General features: G+C 47.0%; 2 protein-coding genes across 4 annotated transcripts in view; one reads left to right on the top strand and one right to left on the bottom strand.

Moving 5' to 3' along the window:
* The window catches only part of tfb1m (transcription factor B1, mitochondrial), a 33772-nt gene that overhangs the window by 6657 nt on the left and 9198 nt on the right, over positions 1-17917 (top strand). For all 3 annotated transcript variants that reach the window (XM_030116956.1, XM_030116958.1, XM_030116957.1), the window contains exon 6: positions 1103-1222. In XM_030116956.1, the coding sequence (XP_029972816.1) occupies positions 1103-1222 (120 nt within the window). The remainder of the gene's footprint in view (positions 1-1102; positions 1223-17917) is intronic.
* The window catches only part of LOC115406743 (claudin-20-like), a 118485-nt gene continuing 111137 nt past the window's right edge, over positions 10570-17917 (bottom strand). Inside the window, exons 1-2 of the mRNA XM_030116954.1 lie at positions 14886-15082; positions 10570-14340 (exon numbers count right to left, since the gene is read on the bottom strand). Of these exons, the coding sequence (XP_029972814.1) occupies positions 13436-14164 (729 nt within the window). The 5' untranslated portion in view covers positions 14165-14340; positions 14886-15082 and the 3' untranslated portion in view covers positions 10570-13435. Of the gene's footprint in view, positions 14341-14885 lie in introns of the transcript that reaches the window.

A 17917-nucleotide genomic window follows, 5' to 3' on the forward strand; every position in this document is an offset into this window, starting at 1 on the left:
TCAAACATCGGGATTATTGCAGGACTGGCGATGCAGATGAATGAGCAGATCGGAGTTTGGGTCTGAATGGAGGAAATACAGTTTATCCAGGAGCGATCCAGGTATTGAGGATTAACCATCACTTTCTGCACTGCTGAGTTTAGGAGTTCTGACTTTTCTCTTTCACTGTCATATAGTGAATATGTTTCACATATGTCTCCATCTCTGACAGCTGAGAGGGGACTTTTTTTTAAGCAGCAGCACCAGCCAATCAGGAAGCTTTATTTCGAGGGAGTGGACAGCTCTACCCGGAGCTGATCAGCGCCTCTCAGAGCTCCACACACCACAGGATTTGCGATCAGAAATATGAAACATGTTCATAATTTACGATCTCCCCTTCCGACGCCTCCCGAGAGGCTCCGACTGGAAAACATCTCTCTGAACCCCCCGAACACTACACGAAGATCAGACCCGAGATCATTATCTTACTCCCGACAGTCGGACCTTGTCGGCTTCGGTCGGGAGGAGAAGATCGGGGCAAAATTCGGCCTGATCCTTCTGTAGTAGTGTATAGTAGTGTGTGCTGGCCTTAAACTGACCCACAGGGTCCCGTGACCCGCCCACCTTCCCGCCGACAAAAACCAAAACACAGACGATAGAACTTCCAGGTCATGGAGATCGAAGAAATTGAAAAATCACATTAAAGTCTGTTCTGTGGCCGCATTTCAACTTTCCTTTATTTGATCTGTCTTAACAAACGGGATATTGAAAAACAAACCAATTTTCATTTATTTGTTTTCATTTTAAAAACGGAAAAAAGGAAAAACGACTCATTTTTCAATATTTTGTTTTTGGATTCTTAATTGAATATCAATTGAACGAATGATACACGGATTCTAATTGATCAAGGGTGTCAAACATCAGACCCGTGGACCAAAACAGGCCCAGAAGAGATTCTAATCGGGCCCACAAAAAACACATAAGGAAGTTCAGCATATAGTCAAAAATTACTGTGTTAATTACTGTGTAATATAGTGAAATGACACCAGCAAATTTACCAATGATCATAATCTAGAAATCAGCTTTCTTCTCCTGATCTCCAGTCTTTGTGTGGTGTGTTCAGAGGCTGACGGCCAGCACCGGCAGCAGACAGAGGAGTCGTCTCTCCATCATGGCTCAGTATCTCTGCACCGTCCACAGCTGCTTCACCATCCCCGGACGCGCCTTCGTTCCCAAACCGGAGGTAGGGAACCTCGTGTTTGCCAAAATAAAAGCCCACAGACGTTTAGCGGAGCCGCTCCTACGAGCGAGATGAAACAGGAGTTTAAAGTGTGTCTCCAGGTGCGCACCTCTGTGCTCACTGCTACAAAAGCGGAACAATCAGAGGAAATGTCAGCTCTCGGAGCATGAAGGGAAAATTTTTTTCAAGTGTTGAGAAAGTTTAATGTCAATTTGAACATTTTTTATCAGGAATAGAGACTCCAGCTCTCATCTGCGCTGCTCGTCTGGTCCCATGTTCCCGTCAGTCTCTCGCGGCGGCGCCGCCGCTCCCCCGTCCCTCCCTCCCTCGCCCTCCTCGCTTTGAGGCTTCATTAGGCCTCGGTGTTGAATCAGTGCCGTCCCCCCTCTGTCTCTGGACCCTTTCGAGGTTGTAATGATGCCTGGTGGGGATCTGAGACGTGGTGCGATCACACTGCGCCCCGTAATGAGGGCCTCGGTCTTTTTTAGGCCCAGTTTTTCTCCGTCTGCGTCTTCCAGTGGCGAAAGAAACGCGTTGGTTCTTATATAACATGAGTCTCCTGCTTTTTCTTCTTCAGTTGAAAGATTTTTTGCTAGGACCAGGGGGCGCATTACAAAAATAAAAGCGGCGCTGGATGATTTGAAATATCAGCGTTGGCTAATTGACAGCTCCGCCAAGATGCATTAGAAACAAGAGAGTTTTGAAGAGCGCTCCTGCTATCTGCGTACAGATGTTTTCCTCCTCCCGAATCAAAGCGCAGGTGCTAGATGTCAGATATGTACGGTCGGTCCCTTGAAAATGTCCTGGCTGGCTGGGAGACCCGCTGTGGGTAAATATTTAATCACCTGTGTGGAGAATAAAACGCATGTGAGCGAATGGGACCAGCGCTGATTGTTCATTCTCTCAGAAGCTCCCGATGATTATTTCATCGCACTCAGCTTTCTTGCTGTGCATTTGTTTTCTCCTGAGCGTCTGATTCTCGCGCGCGGACATCAAACCGCGGCCTAATGGGTTCCGGCACGCCTGTCAAGCATGGCACGCGTGCGTGTACGCACGCGCGCACGGCGGATGAATCGGGGGACCTCCCACGCGCTCTCGCAGGCCGTCTATCCCCGCACTAAATGTTCTAATGGGCAGTTGGTGGGATTGATATCATTAGGAGGGATGATGGCTGTTTGATGAGCAGGCCTCTTGCTGCCGGTGGCCCATAAAAGCCCCGCGAGTGGCGGCGAGTGCATTAATGCTATCGCGCCCTCCGCGCCGCGCAGGACCTCTTTTTACTACTATGTCATGCAGTATAATTCATGAAAAGCTCCACGGCGCTGCATTGTTTACTGGTGCACACCAGAGTAATTACGCAGAATTGCATGAAGCATAAAAACGTCCCGGCTGATTTACGGCGAGACATCACGGGATGTAAGCGAGGGTGGGGGGCCGACGGGGAGCGACTGGGGTCATAAAGGAATATAGATTTCAGGTTTAATCTAAAGGTTTCTCTACAGATTGATCTGTAAATCATAAACAACTATGAAAACATAGAGCAATACCAAAGATAGAATAAAACATGAGGAAGTTATGATGGATGTGTAGAGATGTCCTGACTTGACGTTTGTGTGAGGATAGTGGAAAGGAAAACAGTCCAAGGCAACACCTGAGCATAGTATGGGCTGCAGGCCACATGGGGCGCTTCAGCTGTCGGTGATTTGGCCCAGATGAGGTCAGGGACAGATTAGAAACACTCAATGATGCATCCAATGCAGCTGCCTTGCTTTTACTATGAAGGTGGCCCATTTTTAGTGCATTGATGATGTCAACATACCAAAAAAATAAGGTGTAAACTAACAAAAAAATCCAATCGTTTGTGTATTTAATCGGCTCGTGGAATCCAAAAAAAAACAAACACTTTTGGACCATCCTAATCCTGGGGGCTTACAAGAGGCTATTCTCTCAGCGCTCAAGGGAAAAATTAGACACCACTGATTAAAATGATGACGGTTAAATATCCCCGTGTGTGGGTAGAAGTTAATCATAATGGTCGTGCAGCACTGCCAAGTCTCAAAGGTCTTTCTCTCCGTTTTGTGCTTTTTTCAGCATTTTTCTATCCTTGTCTCCTCAGAGCGGGTGTGACCGTACCGTCCACCTATAGCCAATAAATCAGCTCACTGGTCTAATTGTTGGAATTATCTTGCTGCCACTGAAGCTCTGGGATTGCCGATCGTGGTAATGAAAGGAGATTTGTCCGAACTGAAGCACAGCTGGCTTTTTTTCCTTTCCTTTTCTTTTTTTTTTCCTCTCTTTTCATATCATTGTCGGCTGACGAACCCGAGGCGCTCTGTGCTTCGTGCGACTGAGTTGTCTGCCCTCCGTCGAATTAGCCGAGTCTCGCATTGATGAACTCGTGTCTGTTTATGAACATTTTGACAGAAACATCAGCCGTCTTGAACGTCCTCTCCCAGTAATGGCGGGGTTTTGCGCCTCTGTAAATAAAATGCGCTGCAGCAGGTGCGGTGCCACACATATGGCAATTAGTGGAGCGTGAAGCACATTTGAAGTGGTTTAATACTGTGTAATGAGACAAACAGCCAAACCCCCCACCCCCACCCACCCCAAAAAAAGCTGTGAAATTACTGAACCTTTCCAAACAACCACAACCAGAAAAAAATAGCATCAGTGGTTTGAACCGAGAGGAGCTGACCAACGCCAGCTAATGGGATAATGAGAAGGGAAATGTTGAATCCGTTTTACATCAGCAGCTGCGGGGGCTCGTATCGACTCGGGGTGGGCAGATACGCTCTTATCCTCGCCGCTTAATTTGTCAGCCTTATCCCTCTCGCCCCCGGACTGCACTGCACCTCTCTTGTGTCACATTGACTGAGATTGTCCTTGAAGGTTTGTAAAGGCAGCGATTGGCTGCATCGATGGTGCCCCCCGCCTTCCCCCGCCCCGGGGCTCCCGTCGCCCCGGGTCCGTCCTGCCAAACGTCACCTGTCTCCAATCCCGTATTAGTCTCTCATGTCCGGTTAATTCTCTCACAGACGGACGGATGGAGCGCTCCTCAGATTGCCTCTGTCATTCACAGCGATACATACGTCTGAAGGATCGCCGTGAGCGAGCCGAGACTCGCTTCGGTCGCCTCACACTCTTTTTCTTAATTTAAATTCCGGTCAGGGGTCAAGGAGTTCTTGAGCGCGCGCCGCCATCAAGCATCTGCATCTTCAACGCGAACACCATCCAGATTCACCGCCTCTGCCTCGTCACAGAGAAAAGAGCTGATTTGGAAAGCCTTAAGAGTGTGCGTTGGCCTGCTGCTGCTCTCAATCCTGTCTCCTCGCGTCTGTGATTAAAATCGGCTCGTCCATAAGTCGGGCAATAGATGCTCTGCCACATGCTTCCTGCTGTCTCCACTGGAGAGCCGCTCCAGGCGGCGTGGAGCTCACAACTGTGTTGGTTATTGGAAAAGTAAAGAAGAAACGGTTACAGTGGTCTAATTTTTCTTTTTTTTTTATTAAAGAAGAAAGTAGGTGGCAGTGGAAATTTGTTCCTGTTACAGTTCCTAAAGAAATGTGTTCAATCTCAATAAGTGGCTTATCAGTGGATAAAAGCAAGCGTTTGCAGACAGCACAGAAAAAAAACTGTTAATTAACTAAAAAGCTGTTAATTAACTAAATGGCCTTCATTGGTGTGGGGCATTTGTTACATTCGGCATGGCGATGGAGGTTCAAGGTCACCCTGAATCTTTACTGACATTTGCTCCTCTTTTAGTCTTTCTCGGTGTTTGTAATCACCCTGATCACATGACGGCGGCGTTTCAGGTAAAAACTATGTCCATTTACACAGAAATGGCAGAAATGCTGAAAATGAGCGTTGTTAATCCCATCATTCTGATATCCTCAAATTACTGTCGCACACTTGCTGCCAGAGTAACCCTGACGAAACCTGGTGAATTCTGCAAACATAGATAGATAGATGGTGCTTGACTTGACTTTCAAAGTATAGGAATCGTTCCTTCATCACCAATGTTTAGTGTTTCTTCTGTGTTCTTAAAACGAATAAGGACATATAGTAGAACTGCTAATTCAGTCAATGGAGAGAGACGAGTCGGCGACTGACATTCTGTGCGATCACGATGGATCCAGACAGGTAGGATTCTACAACCGGATAATTTCGATGTGACGTATAGAATCGAGCAGAAGGACGGCGCATGAGCAGAGCCTCCCTCCCCCGTCCGCCGCGATACGGAGCGCTGGGAGACAGATTCATGACAGAGATCGATCTGAAAGCAGAGCGAGGCGTACCTCCAGCAGATGGTTGTCTGGGCCGGTCGTCAGCCCGCTCTGAGTAATGGCTGCATCAGCCGTCACCCACCGACCGGCTGAGCCTCACAAGAGGAGAGCCCTACAGATGTTCGCCTTGTACACAGTCATCCAGCGCGAGCACAGGCCAGATGAGCCGAGCCCAAATTAAATTTGTTAATGCTGCATTGAACATCGATTATAGCTGGCAGTCGTCGGGGCGGGGGGGGGACTTCGCACTCAGAATCCTGCAGACGTGCTCATCTTCAGCTGGAGTTTTGGTTTGTCGCTCCAGTTGAAAGCGTTCGCTGACCTTCCTCTCTGGGAATATTAAAATTCTATGAAATGGATTTGATGAATCAATGGTGACCGGGCGAAGTGATGGATATCTTCTCCGTGACCTGAAGTGGCCCAGCTCTCGCCTCGACGGTCAGAATCCCCCCGGAGAGAGCGAGCCGCGCTCTCTCACCTCCAGCCACGCTGCCCACACTCTCACAATCCATCCAGGCCCGTTCCCATCGCCTAAACGAGGTCAAACGCGGTATCAAGAGGATCCTGGAAAGTTGTTTCAATGACGCGTGCCGGCGCGGGAAAAAAAAAAAAACGTCTGAGGGCTCGGTCTCGATACATCACAGGAAATCTAAAAATACTCCGCCTCTTCTTCTTTCTCCTTAAACAAAATGCCGAGGTTGGCAGAGCCGGCTTATATGAACATCTCCCGAGATCTATTGCTCCTCCTAACGAGGAACCGGAGTCAGCGCTCGGAGTTTAGCGAATTCAGCTTTGTTTAGCCTGGTAAGCATGCACGGCGCCGTGCGCAGGTATTTTGAGTAATGGCTCCGAAGCCCTGGCTGCAGTCCAAGACCAGACATCTTCTGCTGCAAATGAGTGTAGCGGCGTTACGATAAACCAGTAACAAATGAAGTCAGGAGAGGAAAAAAACTCAGCACCACAATGAGAGGCATCAATCTATAAGCTATTAAGCTGAAGGTTATTTGAACGTTCCAATTTAAACTTCATGCACTGTGATTTTATGACTTAATTTCGGGCTTTTAAAAGGATTGAGGGAGTAGGTTGGATTGAGGGGGCGTGATGATGGAGTTTATAAAGGCCCTTGTTGATGGATATTAATCTTTTTAGCTAAAAACCAGCTTACCTGACAATGTCAATCCCCGCGGTTGCTTGTCTTTGATATTGCAGAATCTCGACAGTCCGCTTTCATCAGACGAGATATAGATTGCAAACAATTGACGTCTCCGCACCCTTTGAGCGTTTAGCCTCGCTCACCTTCAGCTCACCGAGCCCTCCCCTCGCCGCCGCTCGCCATACCCCGCGCTCGAGAGCTCCGATCTGAGAGGGCCCTCTCCTTTGAACTGTCAGAGTGTATTGTTTTCCTACAAGCTCTCCCTTTGTCATCTCCGGAGCTTTTACTGCCATTCTCAGCAGTTTACTGCACAGCCAAGGTCGTTACTATTATTCCCGCAGCCCGGCGCGAGCAACCGGGACCAGGGCAGAGCGGCGCCGACGGAGGAAGGTCATCCGGCCTCGCTCGTTGACGACCGCATTATATCTCCGGCGCGAGCCGCCGTGAGCGTAACGGCCGTCCAACACGAAGGAGCCGAGCGTCAACCACGGTGACGTACCGGAGCGATTTGAGCGCCGGCTGTATTCCGAGCGGCGCGCTGATCGTTGATGGAGTTTAAGAGCGCGGCGGCGTGACGGTTCCTCGGCGAGCTCTCGTATCTGTCTCCATCTCGGCGTCTGATCGGTGGCTTTCCATTTGATCTCCTCCCGCGCATCGACCATTTCTGTCTCTGGCCGATCTTCGGAGGGAGGTTATCCGCCGGTCGGAAAGGTCGGGGAAATAATCTCCGGATTCGACGGGGCAGAGGAGTTAAAAGAAAAAAAGCTGACACACGATTAACCCCTGCCGGGGATCGACGTGCGCTCACCTCCCCTCATTTAAGACTCGCATTTCAGATCTGTCATAGTGGCAACTCAGGGTGAAAGTCTTTGATGGGAAATGTAGGTTAAATACACAGAGGAGCAGATCTTATTAGTGTTTCCCCATGAGAGGAATAGTTATTTGATCTGCACTCTTGTTGCATAACCAACGAGGAGCCAGAGAATGCGAGGGAGCCTTGAATAATCCGGGTTTGTTTCAGGAAAGCCTCGCCTCGCACGCTTGGCGTCCAATCAGCTGTAATTAGGGCCCAGATTCCAACTAATTTAATAAGGGATCCATCTGAAATGCGGGGGCTATATGTGGCACAGAGGAAAACAAGGTGTTGTGTTCTCGGTTGAAGTAAAACGAGCGCGAAGGAACCGTCAATCCGTTTTCTTCACCTGTTTCAGCAAAGACTCGCGGTTTTGTCTGATGTTGGTTGAAGGGCGGCGTAAAACCGAGAAAGGTCATCAGTCAGTCACAGGGCTCACGGGGGACGCATCTTTCCTACGAGAGTCACCAGTGAACTTCAGCTAACAAGGAGTTCTTCGGATTGCGGGAGTAAACTGTATTCCCCAGGGAGAACATGCAAATGGCGCTCAGGATCAGATCTTGCCGAAGCGAAAGTGCTAACTGCTATACCGCCTCGCTCATTAAACGGCTTATTACGGGGCAAAGCCAACAATATTCATACAGTGGACTGTTTACAGAAGGAATCTGCTAAAACCTTTATCTATGTCAGCAAATGATATATTATTAGAATCACATGCTTGTTTGGATCGAAAGCAGGGATGGATTAAATCTGATATTCTGAATTAATCAATAGCTATTTTGTTATTTTTAAGGCCTACGTGAACCGTCATTTATTAAGAAATACACAGGACAAACCAAAAGTGACTGAAAACCACAAATATTGGACATTTTTTACTTCATGAAACAATATGTAAAGGAGGAACATGTTTGTACGCCACTTGTTTTGGTACTCACTCACTCAACATGTCATTTGTCAATCTAAAGGATGTGTAAATAATATTTATGTCTTCCTTGGCTGCAAATTTAAGAATGATGGGAAATCTCTGCAAACTAACATCAGAAATAAACACGTAGTTAAATAAAGCATCTCTGATCATGTATCCAGCTGAGCTGTTGTGCTTGATCACATTAAACAAGGCATCTTCATTCTCTCTGTGGTTACATCCTGTAGCTTTTATGAACCCACATAATACACAAGTATTTTTTTTCATGTTTTAATTTCAGTGAGCAGCACATAATGTAATTGTAGTAATATTATTTTGTCTTCGTAAGAATCTGTTGTTTCCTTTTAATAGTAAAAAAAAAAAAATGTGAGCAGTTGTTATCTTCATAAATACCATAGCTACAGTGTATGTAAATTTAGCTTTAAAGGTTAGAGGATACATATAGACTGTATTTGGAGTACCGGTAGATTATACAAGCACATGCTGAGCCTCCAGCTCTAGGTGAACTAGTTAGAGACACAAAAATGGGAGGAAAATATGTGAATTAGTGACACTTTTCACTGGGAGTCAAAGTGAAATGGGACTTTGCATACGTCACACAGATGTCGGCGGGATAAATCAGACTGACTCGCAGAGAAAATTGGGTCAAAAAACTCACATGTAGTTCAAACGCCGTTTACCGGACAGAATTACCACATTTTTCAGACTTGCGACTGTTTTGGAACGGAAGCACCGATGTAGTGCAGCGTCAAGAATCACAACTTTCAAACTGGCAAACGGCTTTTTTAATGCACAAGAGTCTGGATCAAGACAAATTTATGACATTGGAAATTATTATGAGACTATTTTTCAATTAAAAAACAAATCGCTTAATTATTGGGACACACTTTCAAGAACTTTCAACTTGACTAAATGGAAAAACAAACCTCTGTGAATGTCCAAACACATTTTAGAAACTCTGCAAAGGTTTGCAGTTTCACTTCGGGTCAGGCGTCCTGGGGCCCCGTGCAGGTGACAACAGCTTCAAGCATCTTATCTGGTTTTCAGTGTCACTTTCGTGTTCACACAGCAACATTTTAGAAGTGATATCCGTTTACACGGAAACGTCAAACACTGAAAACAACATAGTTGTCATGTTGGGCCACCTAGTCAGTCCCTCCAAGAAGCTGCGATGCTGCAATGACAACCGTTAATTTAAATTCAGCCAATCTGTGTAAATTCTGCGTTACCGTTAAATTTCGTCCAATCACATTTTTGTGGATAAAATGTCTTTTTTAATGGTGTATAACTTTAAGCAGTATTTGTTTTTTGAATAATGGCTTGGGTGCCAATAGGCAAATTATTGCAGCAAGCTAAAATATGTGTCTGTGGTTGTCGTTCCTCCTCATGGATTGCCTTTTTCCTTCTCACTGATTTCCACTGCGAGCTGGTTTACATGTGTCAGTAAACTCATTACACTGTGTCAGATAAACCCAGCAGCTCAGATAACTGGCGCTCCCTTAAACCTCAGGGGCGTCGGCATTGTTTCATTCGCTATTAGCTCGTGCTGGATATTTCACCGAGGAGCGACTGCAGGAGCTCGGGCGCCGTCTGAGAGGAATCCTTCCTTCAGAGCCCATTTTGTACATAGTCATGTTTTATGGATGCCTGTTTCAGTTGGATTGATACTGCTGCATGCGAGCAGCCTGTTCGGCAGGGAGATGAGCGCTTTCTCCATCCTCACCGGCCACACCCACACACACACACACGAACACACACACACACACTGGGAGCCACATTGCTTTCACAAAATAGTTTTATTGGTAAAAAATAGAACTACTTGCACAAGCACATTGAGACAACTGTATCAGAACTTGTGAACTGTTCATCATCACAAATATGCTCTGGCAAAGTAAGAAGTGCTAAAGCATCCACAAAAATAAGCTGCAGTTATCAAAATGATAAATCAACGTCTCGGTACAGTATATGCGGGAGAGTTGTAACTCTTTAGACTTTTAGGACCTAGTCACTTTTGCACTCTGGCCATTTATAAGCTAATGAAATTGCGTGCCGATGATGATCAAGCTGCACAGCCACAAAAAAAGAGAAGTCTTTAGCTGAATCCTATCAGACGGAAATCCCTCTCTCGCTTTTGTTTTCTCCAGAGTGCCAGGTATGTCGTGTATTTGTCCCGGTCCAGAGAGCTTGGAACGCTCAGCCTCTTGAACCAAAAGCTGTTTCATAAAGTAATACAAGGAAAGGTGCACTGAGTAGTCTTCTTATAAAGAAGATATGGTATGAACATGGTATTGTATCTTATATTGAAACAATCCGAGGGAGCTCCGGCCCCTCAGTAGAAAAACAAACAGCTCAGAACCTCGGATGCCTGCGTACAGCTGTCACAGACCTACAGTGAAGCAGAATTCCTGAAACAAATCCATTTTCTTCCTCTAGAATAAGACCACACTCGTGTCTCCCTTACGAAACCCTCGTACCCAGTGAAGTCTGGCTGTGCTTTGGGGAAATGAGGAGTAAAGAGGATTTAAAATAACCCTCGAAAGCTGCACTGGACTGTACACAGGCATCGAGTTGACTTGAGACTTAGTCTGGCAGAACAAATCACAAATCCATAAAACATTGGCTGATGTATAATTCATGTACAAACAACGCAATAAAAAAATAAACACAAAGAACTCCGGGTATTATTAAAACGAGTCATCATGAGACGATTTGGCACATTCTCAAAACACATACTGTGTCTGTATTAGTTGATGACATGGCACATTCTTTACTTTGTTTATTGCATCGGTTTATGGTGCCTGGGCAGTGAGGCCAGTTCTGTCGGCTTTGACATACGGCTAAAGCAAAGGGTGTTGGCCGGGTGGGGCGGGGGTTTGAAACCTGGCCCCCACAGGGCCTTGCCAGGGCCGGCAGCGGCGCCCGCAGAGATGCCCGTGGCGTGCCGGCAGCGGCCTGCAGGTGGCGAGCTGGGCTCAGCCATCTGCTCTCCCCCAGGAAGCCGCATGTTTATGAGAGAGAAGGAGAGAACGTGCAGTTCCATACATCACTGCCAAGGCCTGTCTCCAGCACAAAAAAAACAATCCTCCTCCTTTATCCTCGCCTCAGAAAAAAGAAAAAAGACAGAGAGAGACTCACGCTCCGGTTTGTGGAAGTGAAAGCAAAGCCGCACAAGTGACACATGTGTAGGAGGGAGTTTTGTTTACGTGTGCACGTGCGCGTGAGGAAGACATGCCTTCAACATGCATCGCCGTTCCGTTCTGGACTCGGCCGTGTGACACAGACAGGACGGGAAAAAAGACAAAAAATAGAGCGACTGGTATGTGAAAGAGAAACGGCGGGGAAGAAAGTGAGAGCAATCTGAGACTGGAAGACCTTCTGCAGGTGCAGACCGGCCGCAGAGACGCACTGCTGACGCATTTGGAAAACAAGTCACATATGGAGAATGACTCAAACCCTTCTCAGCCGCCCAGCCGACCATGACTCCAGAACCGTCTCTTTTCTACTTTTTCGCCACCCTCCGCCAATGCACCATTAGACATCTGTTCATCCCCAAAGTGTGGGTTGCAGAGACGAGACGTTTTCCAAACCCCTGTCCAAGGGATGCTGTCTCGTGTCGCCTGCTAATAAAGGGGGATTAGTCAAAGTAGCGCGAGCGGAGGCTCTGATTAAAGCTCACGGCGCGAGAAAAGATGTTCTCCTCCCCCCCAACACCCCCTCCCAAACAACTTCCCTGACTGACATGCACATACCCCCAGACAATAAAGACATTTGAAAGCTGAATGCTGTTTCCATGGCAGTGTGGAGGCGGATGACAGGAGTGAAAAGCACATGCAGAATAGAAAGAGGAGAAGAAGCCGGCGTGTCTGAGTGTTTACTGTGTACATGAAGACACACAGCAGCATGTGTAAGTGCGGACGTGCTCGTCTGGAATAGATTAGGACGGGGCGAGATGCGACTCGCAGGCAGATTGTTTTTGTTTGGATGGCAAATATGAAAAGCAGCGAGCGAGACGGTCCTCACTGCTGAAAGCCTTGGATGTCTCTGTCTCTCTCTCTCTCTCTCCCTGTACATTCCTCTCCATCTCTCTCATATTTCTGCACCTGCAGAGAGAAAACGCAGGCATCGGTTTGTCTGCGTTTTCCACCCCTCCTCGAATCCCGCCCGGCAGCCCACGTCCACTCGTCCTGACAGTTTCTCTCTCTGAGCAGTTTCCAGCAGGGTAATGTTTCTACAGCTTTTCAGGCACAGGCATTGTGTGGCTATGTCTCAGTCTTCTACCAGGCATTCCGCTGTATTAATACACAGACAGGCTCCACGCAGCATGCTCTAGAGGCAAAATATCAACATCAGTCTAGTAGCTAACAAAAATATGACCATTTATTTCAATCGACTCCACGTAGCATTCTAGTGGCTAGGAAGAAGAAAAACTACAATGGCTTGCTATGAAAGGGTTTTTTACTTACTGCTTTTCGGGCGTTATATTGCCTATTTTGCAAAATGACAGGGTGCAGAACGATTGTAAATAGCAGCTAAATGATTGCTTTTTTTTTTTATATATTCTCCTCCAATTCAAACCTTTGGCGAGGAAAGGGGAAAAAAATCTACAGAGAAGGCTTCCTTATTTGCTTAATCCATCCCCCGGGGAACTCTTTCTGTGATTTACTGATGAAGGGTGTCTGCATTTGGTTGGCGGCTTCCTTCGATTCTGCTGCACCTCATCCTGGCTCCTTACACATTCACGCTGTTTGTTCCAAGGCGCTGCTCAGGGAATACCTCCACTGCTTGTGCTTGCAAAAACAGAAGAAGGAAAAAAAAAGGGGGGGGGGGGCAAGATAGAGGAGAAGGGGAAAATAGATTCAAAGTTGTTGCCCTCCTCTCTCATCTGTTCCCCACCTCCAGCTGGAGTGGAGGCTTGTGTGTAGCATAAGCTGTGATGGTCTCCCCCCCCTCCTCCTCCTCGGGCTCGTCTCCGTTTAGCCGTAGCCTACACAGTGCTGCTTTATTACACATAGTCCTGCAGGCTGTAGCCAGTCTTATTGTCTAGCGGGGAGAGGGAGCAGTACTGGTGCTGGAGCTCCTGCTGTTGCTGGAGCAGCTGTTGCTGCTGCTGCTGGAGCAGCAGCTTGTCCGGGGGAGGGAGCAGGACCAGGTCCTGGGGGCCGTGCCTCTTTCCAGAGCACGACATGCAGAAGATGGACCCCCCGACGAAGAGGAACCCCGCCGAGACGAAGGCCACGTACACGGCGCCCCCGGGCTCGAACTTATTGCTCTCGGGCACGCTGGAGTCCAGGAAGTTGGTGATGACCTCGTTGGTGAACCACGACGCGGGCACCAGGCACAGGAAGCCCGCGGCCACGAAGCAGCCCCCGCTGGCGATGGCCGCGTGCCGCTTGGAGCGCCGTCCGCCGCCCCAGCGCGTGCATTTCAGTCCCAGGGACGCCAGGCAGAGGCCCATGGCGGCCAGCACGCAGCACAGCACCATGGTGGTGCGAGCGGTCTGCAAGTACGCCGGCAGCGAGAGGACCGAGTACTTGAGCGTGCAGCTGAACATGCCCGTGCTGTACCACGTGCAGTCCATCCACAGGCCCTGCATCTGGGAGATCGCGGTGATGATGTTGGAGCCCACGTCGGCGCTGACCTTCCAGTTGGGCAGCAGCGTGGCCACCATGGCGCCCATGATGCCCAGCAGCGCCAGAACAAATCCAAAGATCTGCATGCCAGTGGATGCCATGCTCCTTTACAAGCGGATGCGGCCGCCTCCGGAGCCGCCGTCCTCTCCAGGCAGCATTCAGCCCGGCGCCAGCCAGGCTCGTCCAGCCGATCCCCCACCCCCCCTCCTTCAGTGGCGTATCGGCTGGCCGGTCGAATCCTTCAGCTCCTCAACTCCTCAGCTGCAGCTCCACGGGACTGGAGGAGAGAAGAAAATTGAAGTGAGTGGGTCTCCTCACGCTCCCTTCTTCTTTCTCATCTCATTCACCTCACACCAGCAGACTTTTCTTTTTTTTTTTTTTTTTTTTTCTGGCTGGAAACAAAGGACAGCATGAGGCTCCAGCGATGAGAGGCTGGCTGTAGGTAAGCAAGACACCAAGGCAGGAGGAGGAGGAGGAGGAGGAGGAGGGGGTTGTTGTGCATGTGTGCATTTTGTACGTGCTGCCTATGCCTTTACAGAGCCCCATAGAGCTGTTATTGGAGAGGCAGAAATGAGTTTGTGGTATTTGCAACGCTCAATAGCTATGTGGACTTAAAGCTGCAGTGCCCACTCCGGTACTGTATATCCATCCAGCCGGTCCGCTGCTGTTTACCGAATCAGCTGAAGAGTTTAAAATACACGGGAATGTTTAGCGTGTAGACAGACATAAACTTTGTGAATGGACGGCTGACATAAAGAAACGTGTGTGCGAGCTCAGTGTGTGTTTCCCGGGGTTTTGGAGGCGGTTAGGATAAACCCTTACCCCGGCTGGTGCAGAGCTGCCGCCGACGCGTCACGTTGTCCGCGGTGGTTCCTGTCAACGGTCCGGGGGGCTGCGGGCGGGCTGCCGGGGGGGCGAGCAGAGGGACCACCGCTCCGGGGGACTCATCCATTTCCCCTTAGCAACAGTGGAGGAAGAGAGCGCGCGCGGGCTGGAGCGCAGCCCGGGACGACGGAGCGGACCGGAGCGGAGCGGAGCGCGGTCTGCCGCCGCCGCGCGAGTCCGTCTCTCTTTCTCCTCCTCTCTCTCTCTCTCTCTCTCTCTCTCTCTCGCTCTCTGAGTGTGTGTGTGTGTGTGCTGGAGAATAGCAAGTGTCTGCCTCACAACTTCCAAATACTGCTCCCGACTGTACCTCCTCCTCTCCCTCCTCCTCCTCCTCCTCCTCCTCCTCTTCCTCCCATCACGGCCACGTTATCGGCTCTTCTGACCGCTGATCGAAAATAAATAATTTTAAAAAATGTAAAAACAATTGTAGTTATTTAAGAAGAAAAACATTCGGAGTCATTTTTCTGTTGTGGAAAGGAGAAATGTAAAAAAAAAAAATTAAAAAAATGAATAAAATCTTTTTTTAATGAGTCATTGTTTCCGGTCTCTAGTTAATCATAAATAAAAAATAATTTCTTGATTTAGTTGTTTACATGACGTTCAATTCTGGTAACACTTATTTAAAATTTAATGTATTGTTAATAATACAGTTATTATTTCGAGAGTGCTTTTGATCAAGCTCAAACATTTTACACATTACAACAAGAACAAAATAAGTAAAATCAAATATAGTGACGCAAATAACATGAAAAACCACACCTAAAAAGATTAATTTTGAAGAATTTATTGCAACAATGAGGTGATTGTGAGTGTCGCGTTTGAGGCTCTGTATACACGACGTTTTCAAGTGCCAGAAAACTTCTGTTGCATTCTGAGGGTCCATTAACAAAACAGCGGTGGTCGGAGCCACTGAAAACGCAACTTTTTGAAAAATGGTTCCCAAGGTGGAACTTTTTGAAAATGCTCTGACTGGGTGTAGACCGGGTGGACATTTTCTGAAACTCTGCTACTGTGCATGTGCACCACGACTGTAGGAAGTACATCTTTTGCACATGGAGAGTAACAGTGTTTTCCTCCACTGTCATGACTCCCAGTCCGTATTCTTCAACTTCAACAGCAATCCAACTTTGTTGTCTGTCCCTGTACTCGCCATCGTTAATGCTTATCGTGCATTGTTCTCCGTGTGCATGTGTGGTTTCATTACAAAAAGAACCAACAGTACCTGCATGAAAACTGCATCATTTCAGCATTTTTGCCATTTCTGTTTAAACGGATATCGTTTTCGCAAATGTTGCTACATAACGGTGACCTTTCTGAAGCAAAAACTGTGAAAATAAGCATTTTCACTTCAAATATTATGTAAATGGGGTCAGTGTTTCACTTTGAGGGTGCAGCAAGTGAAAATAGCTTTGATCACCCAGGTCCTACCAGAGGGAAGGTGGAGATAAAGTTTGTGTCGTTTGCATGAGTCTGAGGTTACAGCTGGTAATTTATGAGCAGAGAACTCTAGACAACAGAACTCTCCAGTGAAATAGACCAGGCTGGGATTGTGGAGTGATTTGAAATTGAGGAAAAGCAATTTGGTTCCTGGAAACTGGATTCATCAGCCTCGAGGTTTGCAGATTTTCATCTTTTGAGCAGCTGTTTTCTTTAAACTGGCTAAATTCATTAGTGTATCTTTGAAAAATGGCCTTGTGTTCACTTAGTAGATTAGCAGCAGTAGATATGAGTGAGTTTACCAAAACACAAATCACCAACTTGTTGTGATAGTTTTACTATTAATAAACTATTTGCTATTAAGGCCTCACATTTTTATTCTGCTCAGTGGTTGATCCAGAAAATTCCTAAAAAGGATTCCTGTGGGCAGAGATTAGCTTTATCCGTCCACTAACATAGATACAAATGAAGACTTCTTCCATATTTAGACTGAATTGAAATGATCCAAAGTCTAAAGTGTTGAAGTTATTTTTTCATCTACGAGGTGCATGTGACGTCCCCTGCCAACGTTAACATCAGCTTGGACATGTCGTCTTGGTTACATTGCTCTACTTGACGTCTGCCTTTTCAGTGAGCTCTTCAGGAATCCTAAACAGTTTAGAAGTGGTGAAGCTGAACTGTATTCCATTAGCTTTGCCAGGAATGTCTTTAAAGTGGCAATAAGGTCATGATAAGTCTAGTTTTACTCTCCCTTTTCAGTTTCATGTCAGTTTATTTCAATGTAAGGATCGATGGTGACTTTACAGAATGACTAACATCGCTGAGAATCACAGTCAGTCTGGGGACACACACACACACACAGTACCGATCAGGAAGTCAGTTTGAAATCCCTGTTCGTGGTTCCACATTTTAAAAAACGATACATTTCATATGAACAGTTGTTCAGCCAAAGCTTGATACCAAAGGACTGAACTGTTCCTAAACTACTTTAAATTGCCGTCTTAACATCCCAGCAAATAGATCTTCTCCTGAAAACCACTCTGATATTTCTGGTCAGCTGTGATCAACAGCCAATGGTCTTTCAGAGATGGACACATGTTGGGTTAAGACTGCCGAAGCCGTCAATTCAACCACTGTGATCCGTTTGAGGTACAGGTATAATCTTCAGGAATGTAAAAATACAACTTTTTTATCTTTCTTTGGAAAGAAGCATTTTGGCCTTCTGCTCTTCCAGTGATTTATACCTTTGCTGAAATACCGAGCATAGATAGAAAGCATTTTATTGGCGCTTCAAGTTGCTCTGCTAAAAAAAAAAACAAAAAAACATTCTTGACTCATGTGCTTGATTAAGATGAATTAGTAAAAAAAAAATGCATACCTGAATCTGATTTTGAGTGAGATTTACAGTGAAATAACTTTCCCTACAAGAGAAGGTAGATAAATGTCATTCACAATGACAGCAAAAAAACAACTGCAAAATAGAGCTTTTAACCGTGTATTGGTCATGACTGAGGACTTCTGTAGTACGACCA

This window comes from Salarias fasciatus, chromosome 19 (genome assembly GCF_902148845.1).
Source record: "Salarias fasciatus chromosome 19, fSalaFa1.1, whole genome shotgun sequence".
NCBI classification, from domain to species: domain Eukaryota; kingdom Metazoa; phylum Chordata; class Actinopteri; order Blenniiformes; family Blenniidae; genus Salarias; species Salarias fasciatus.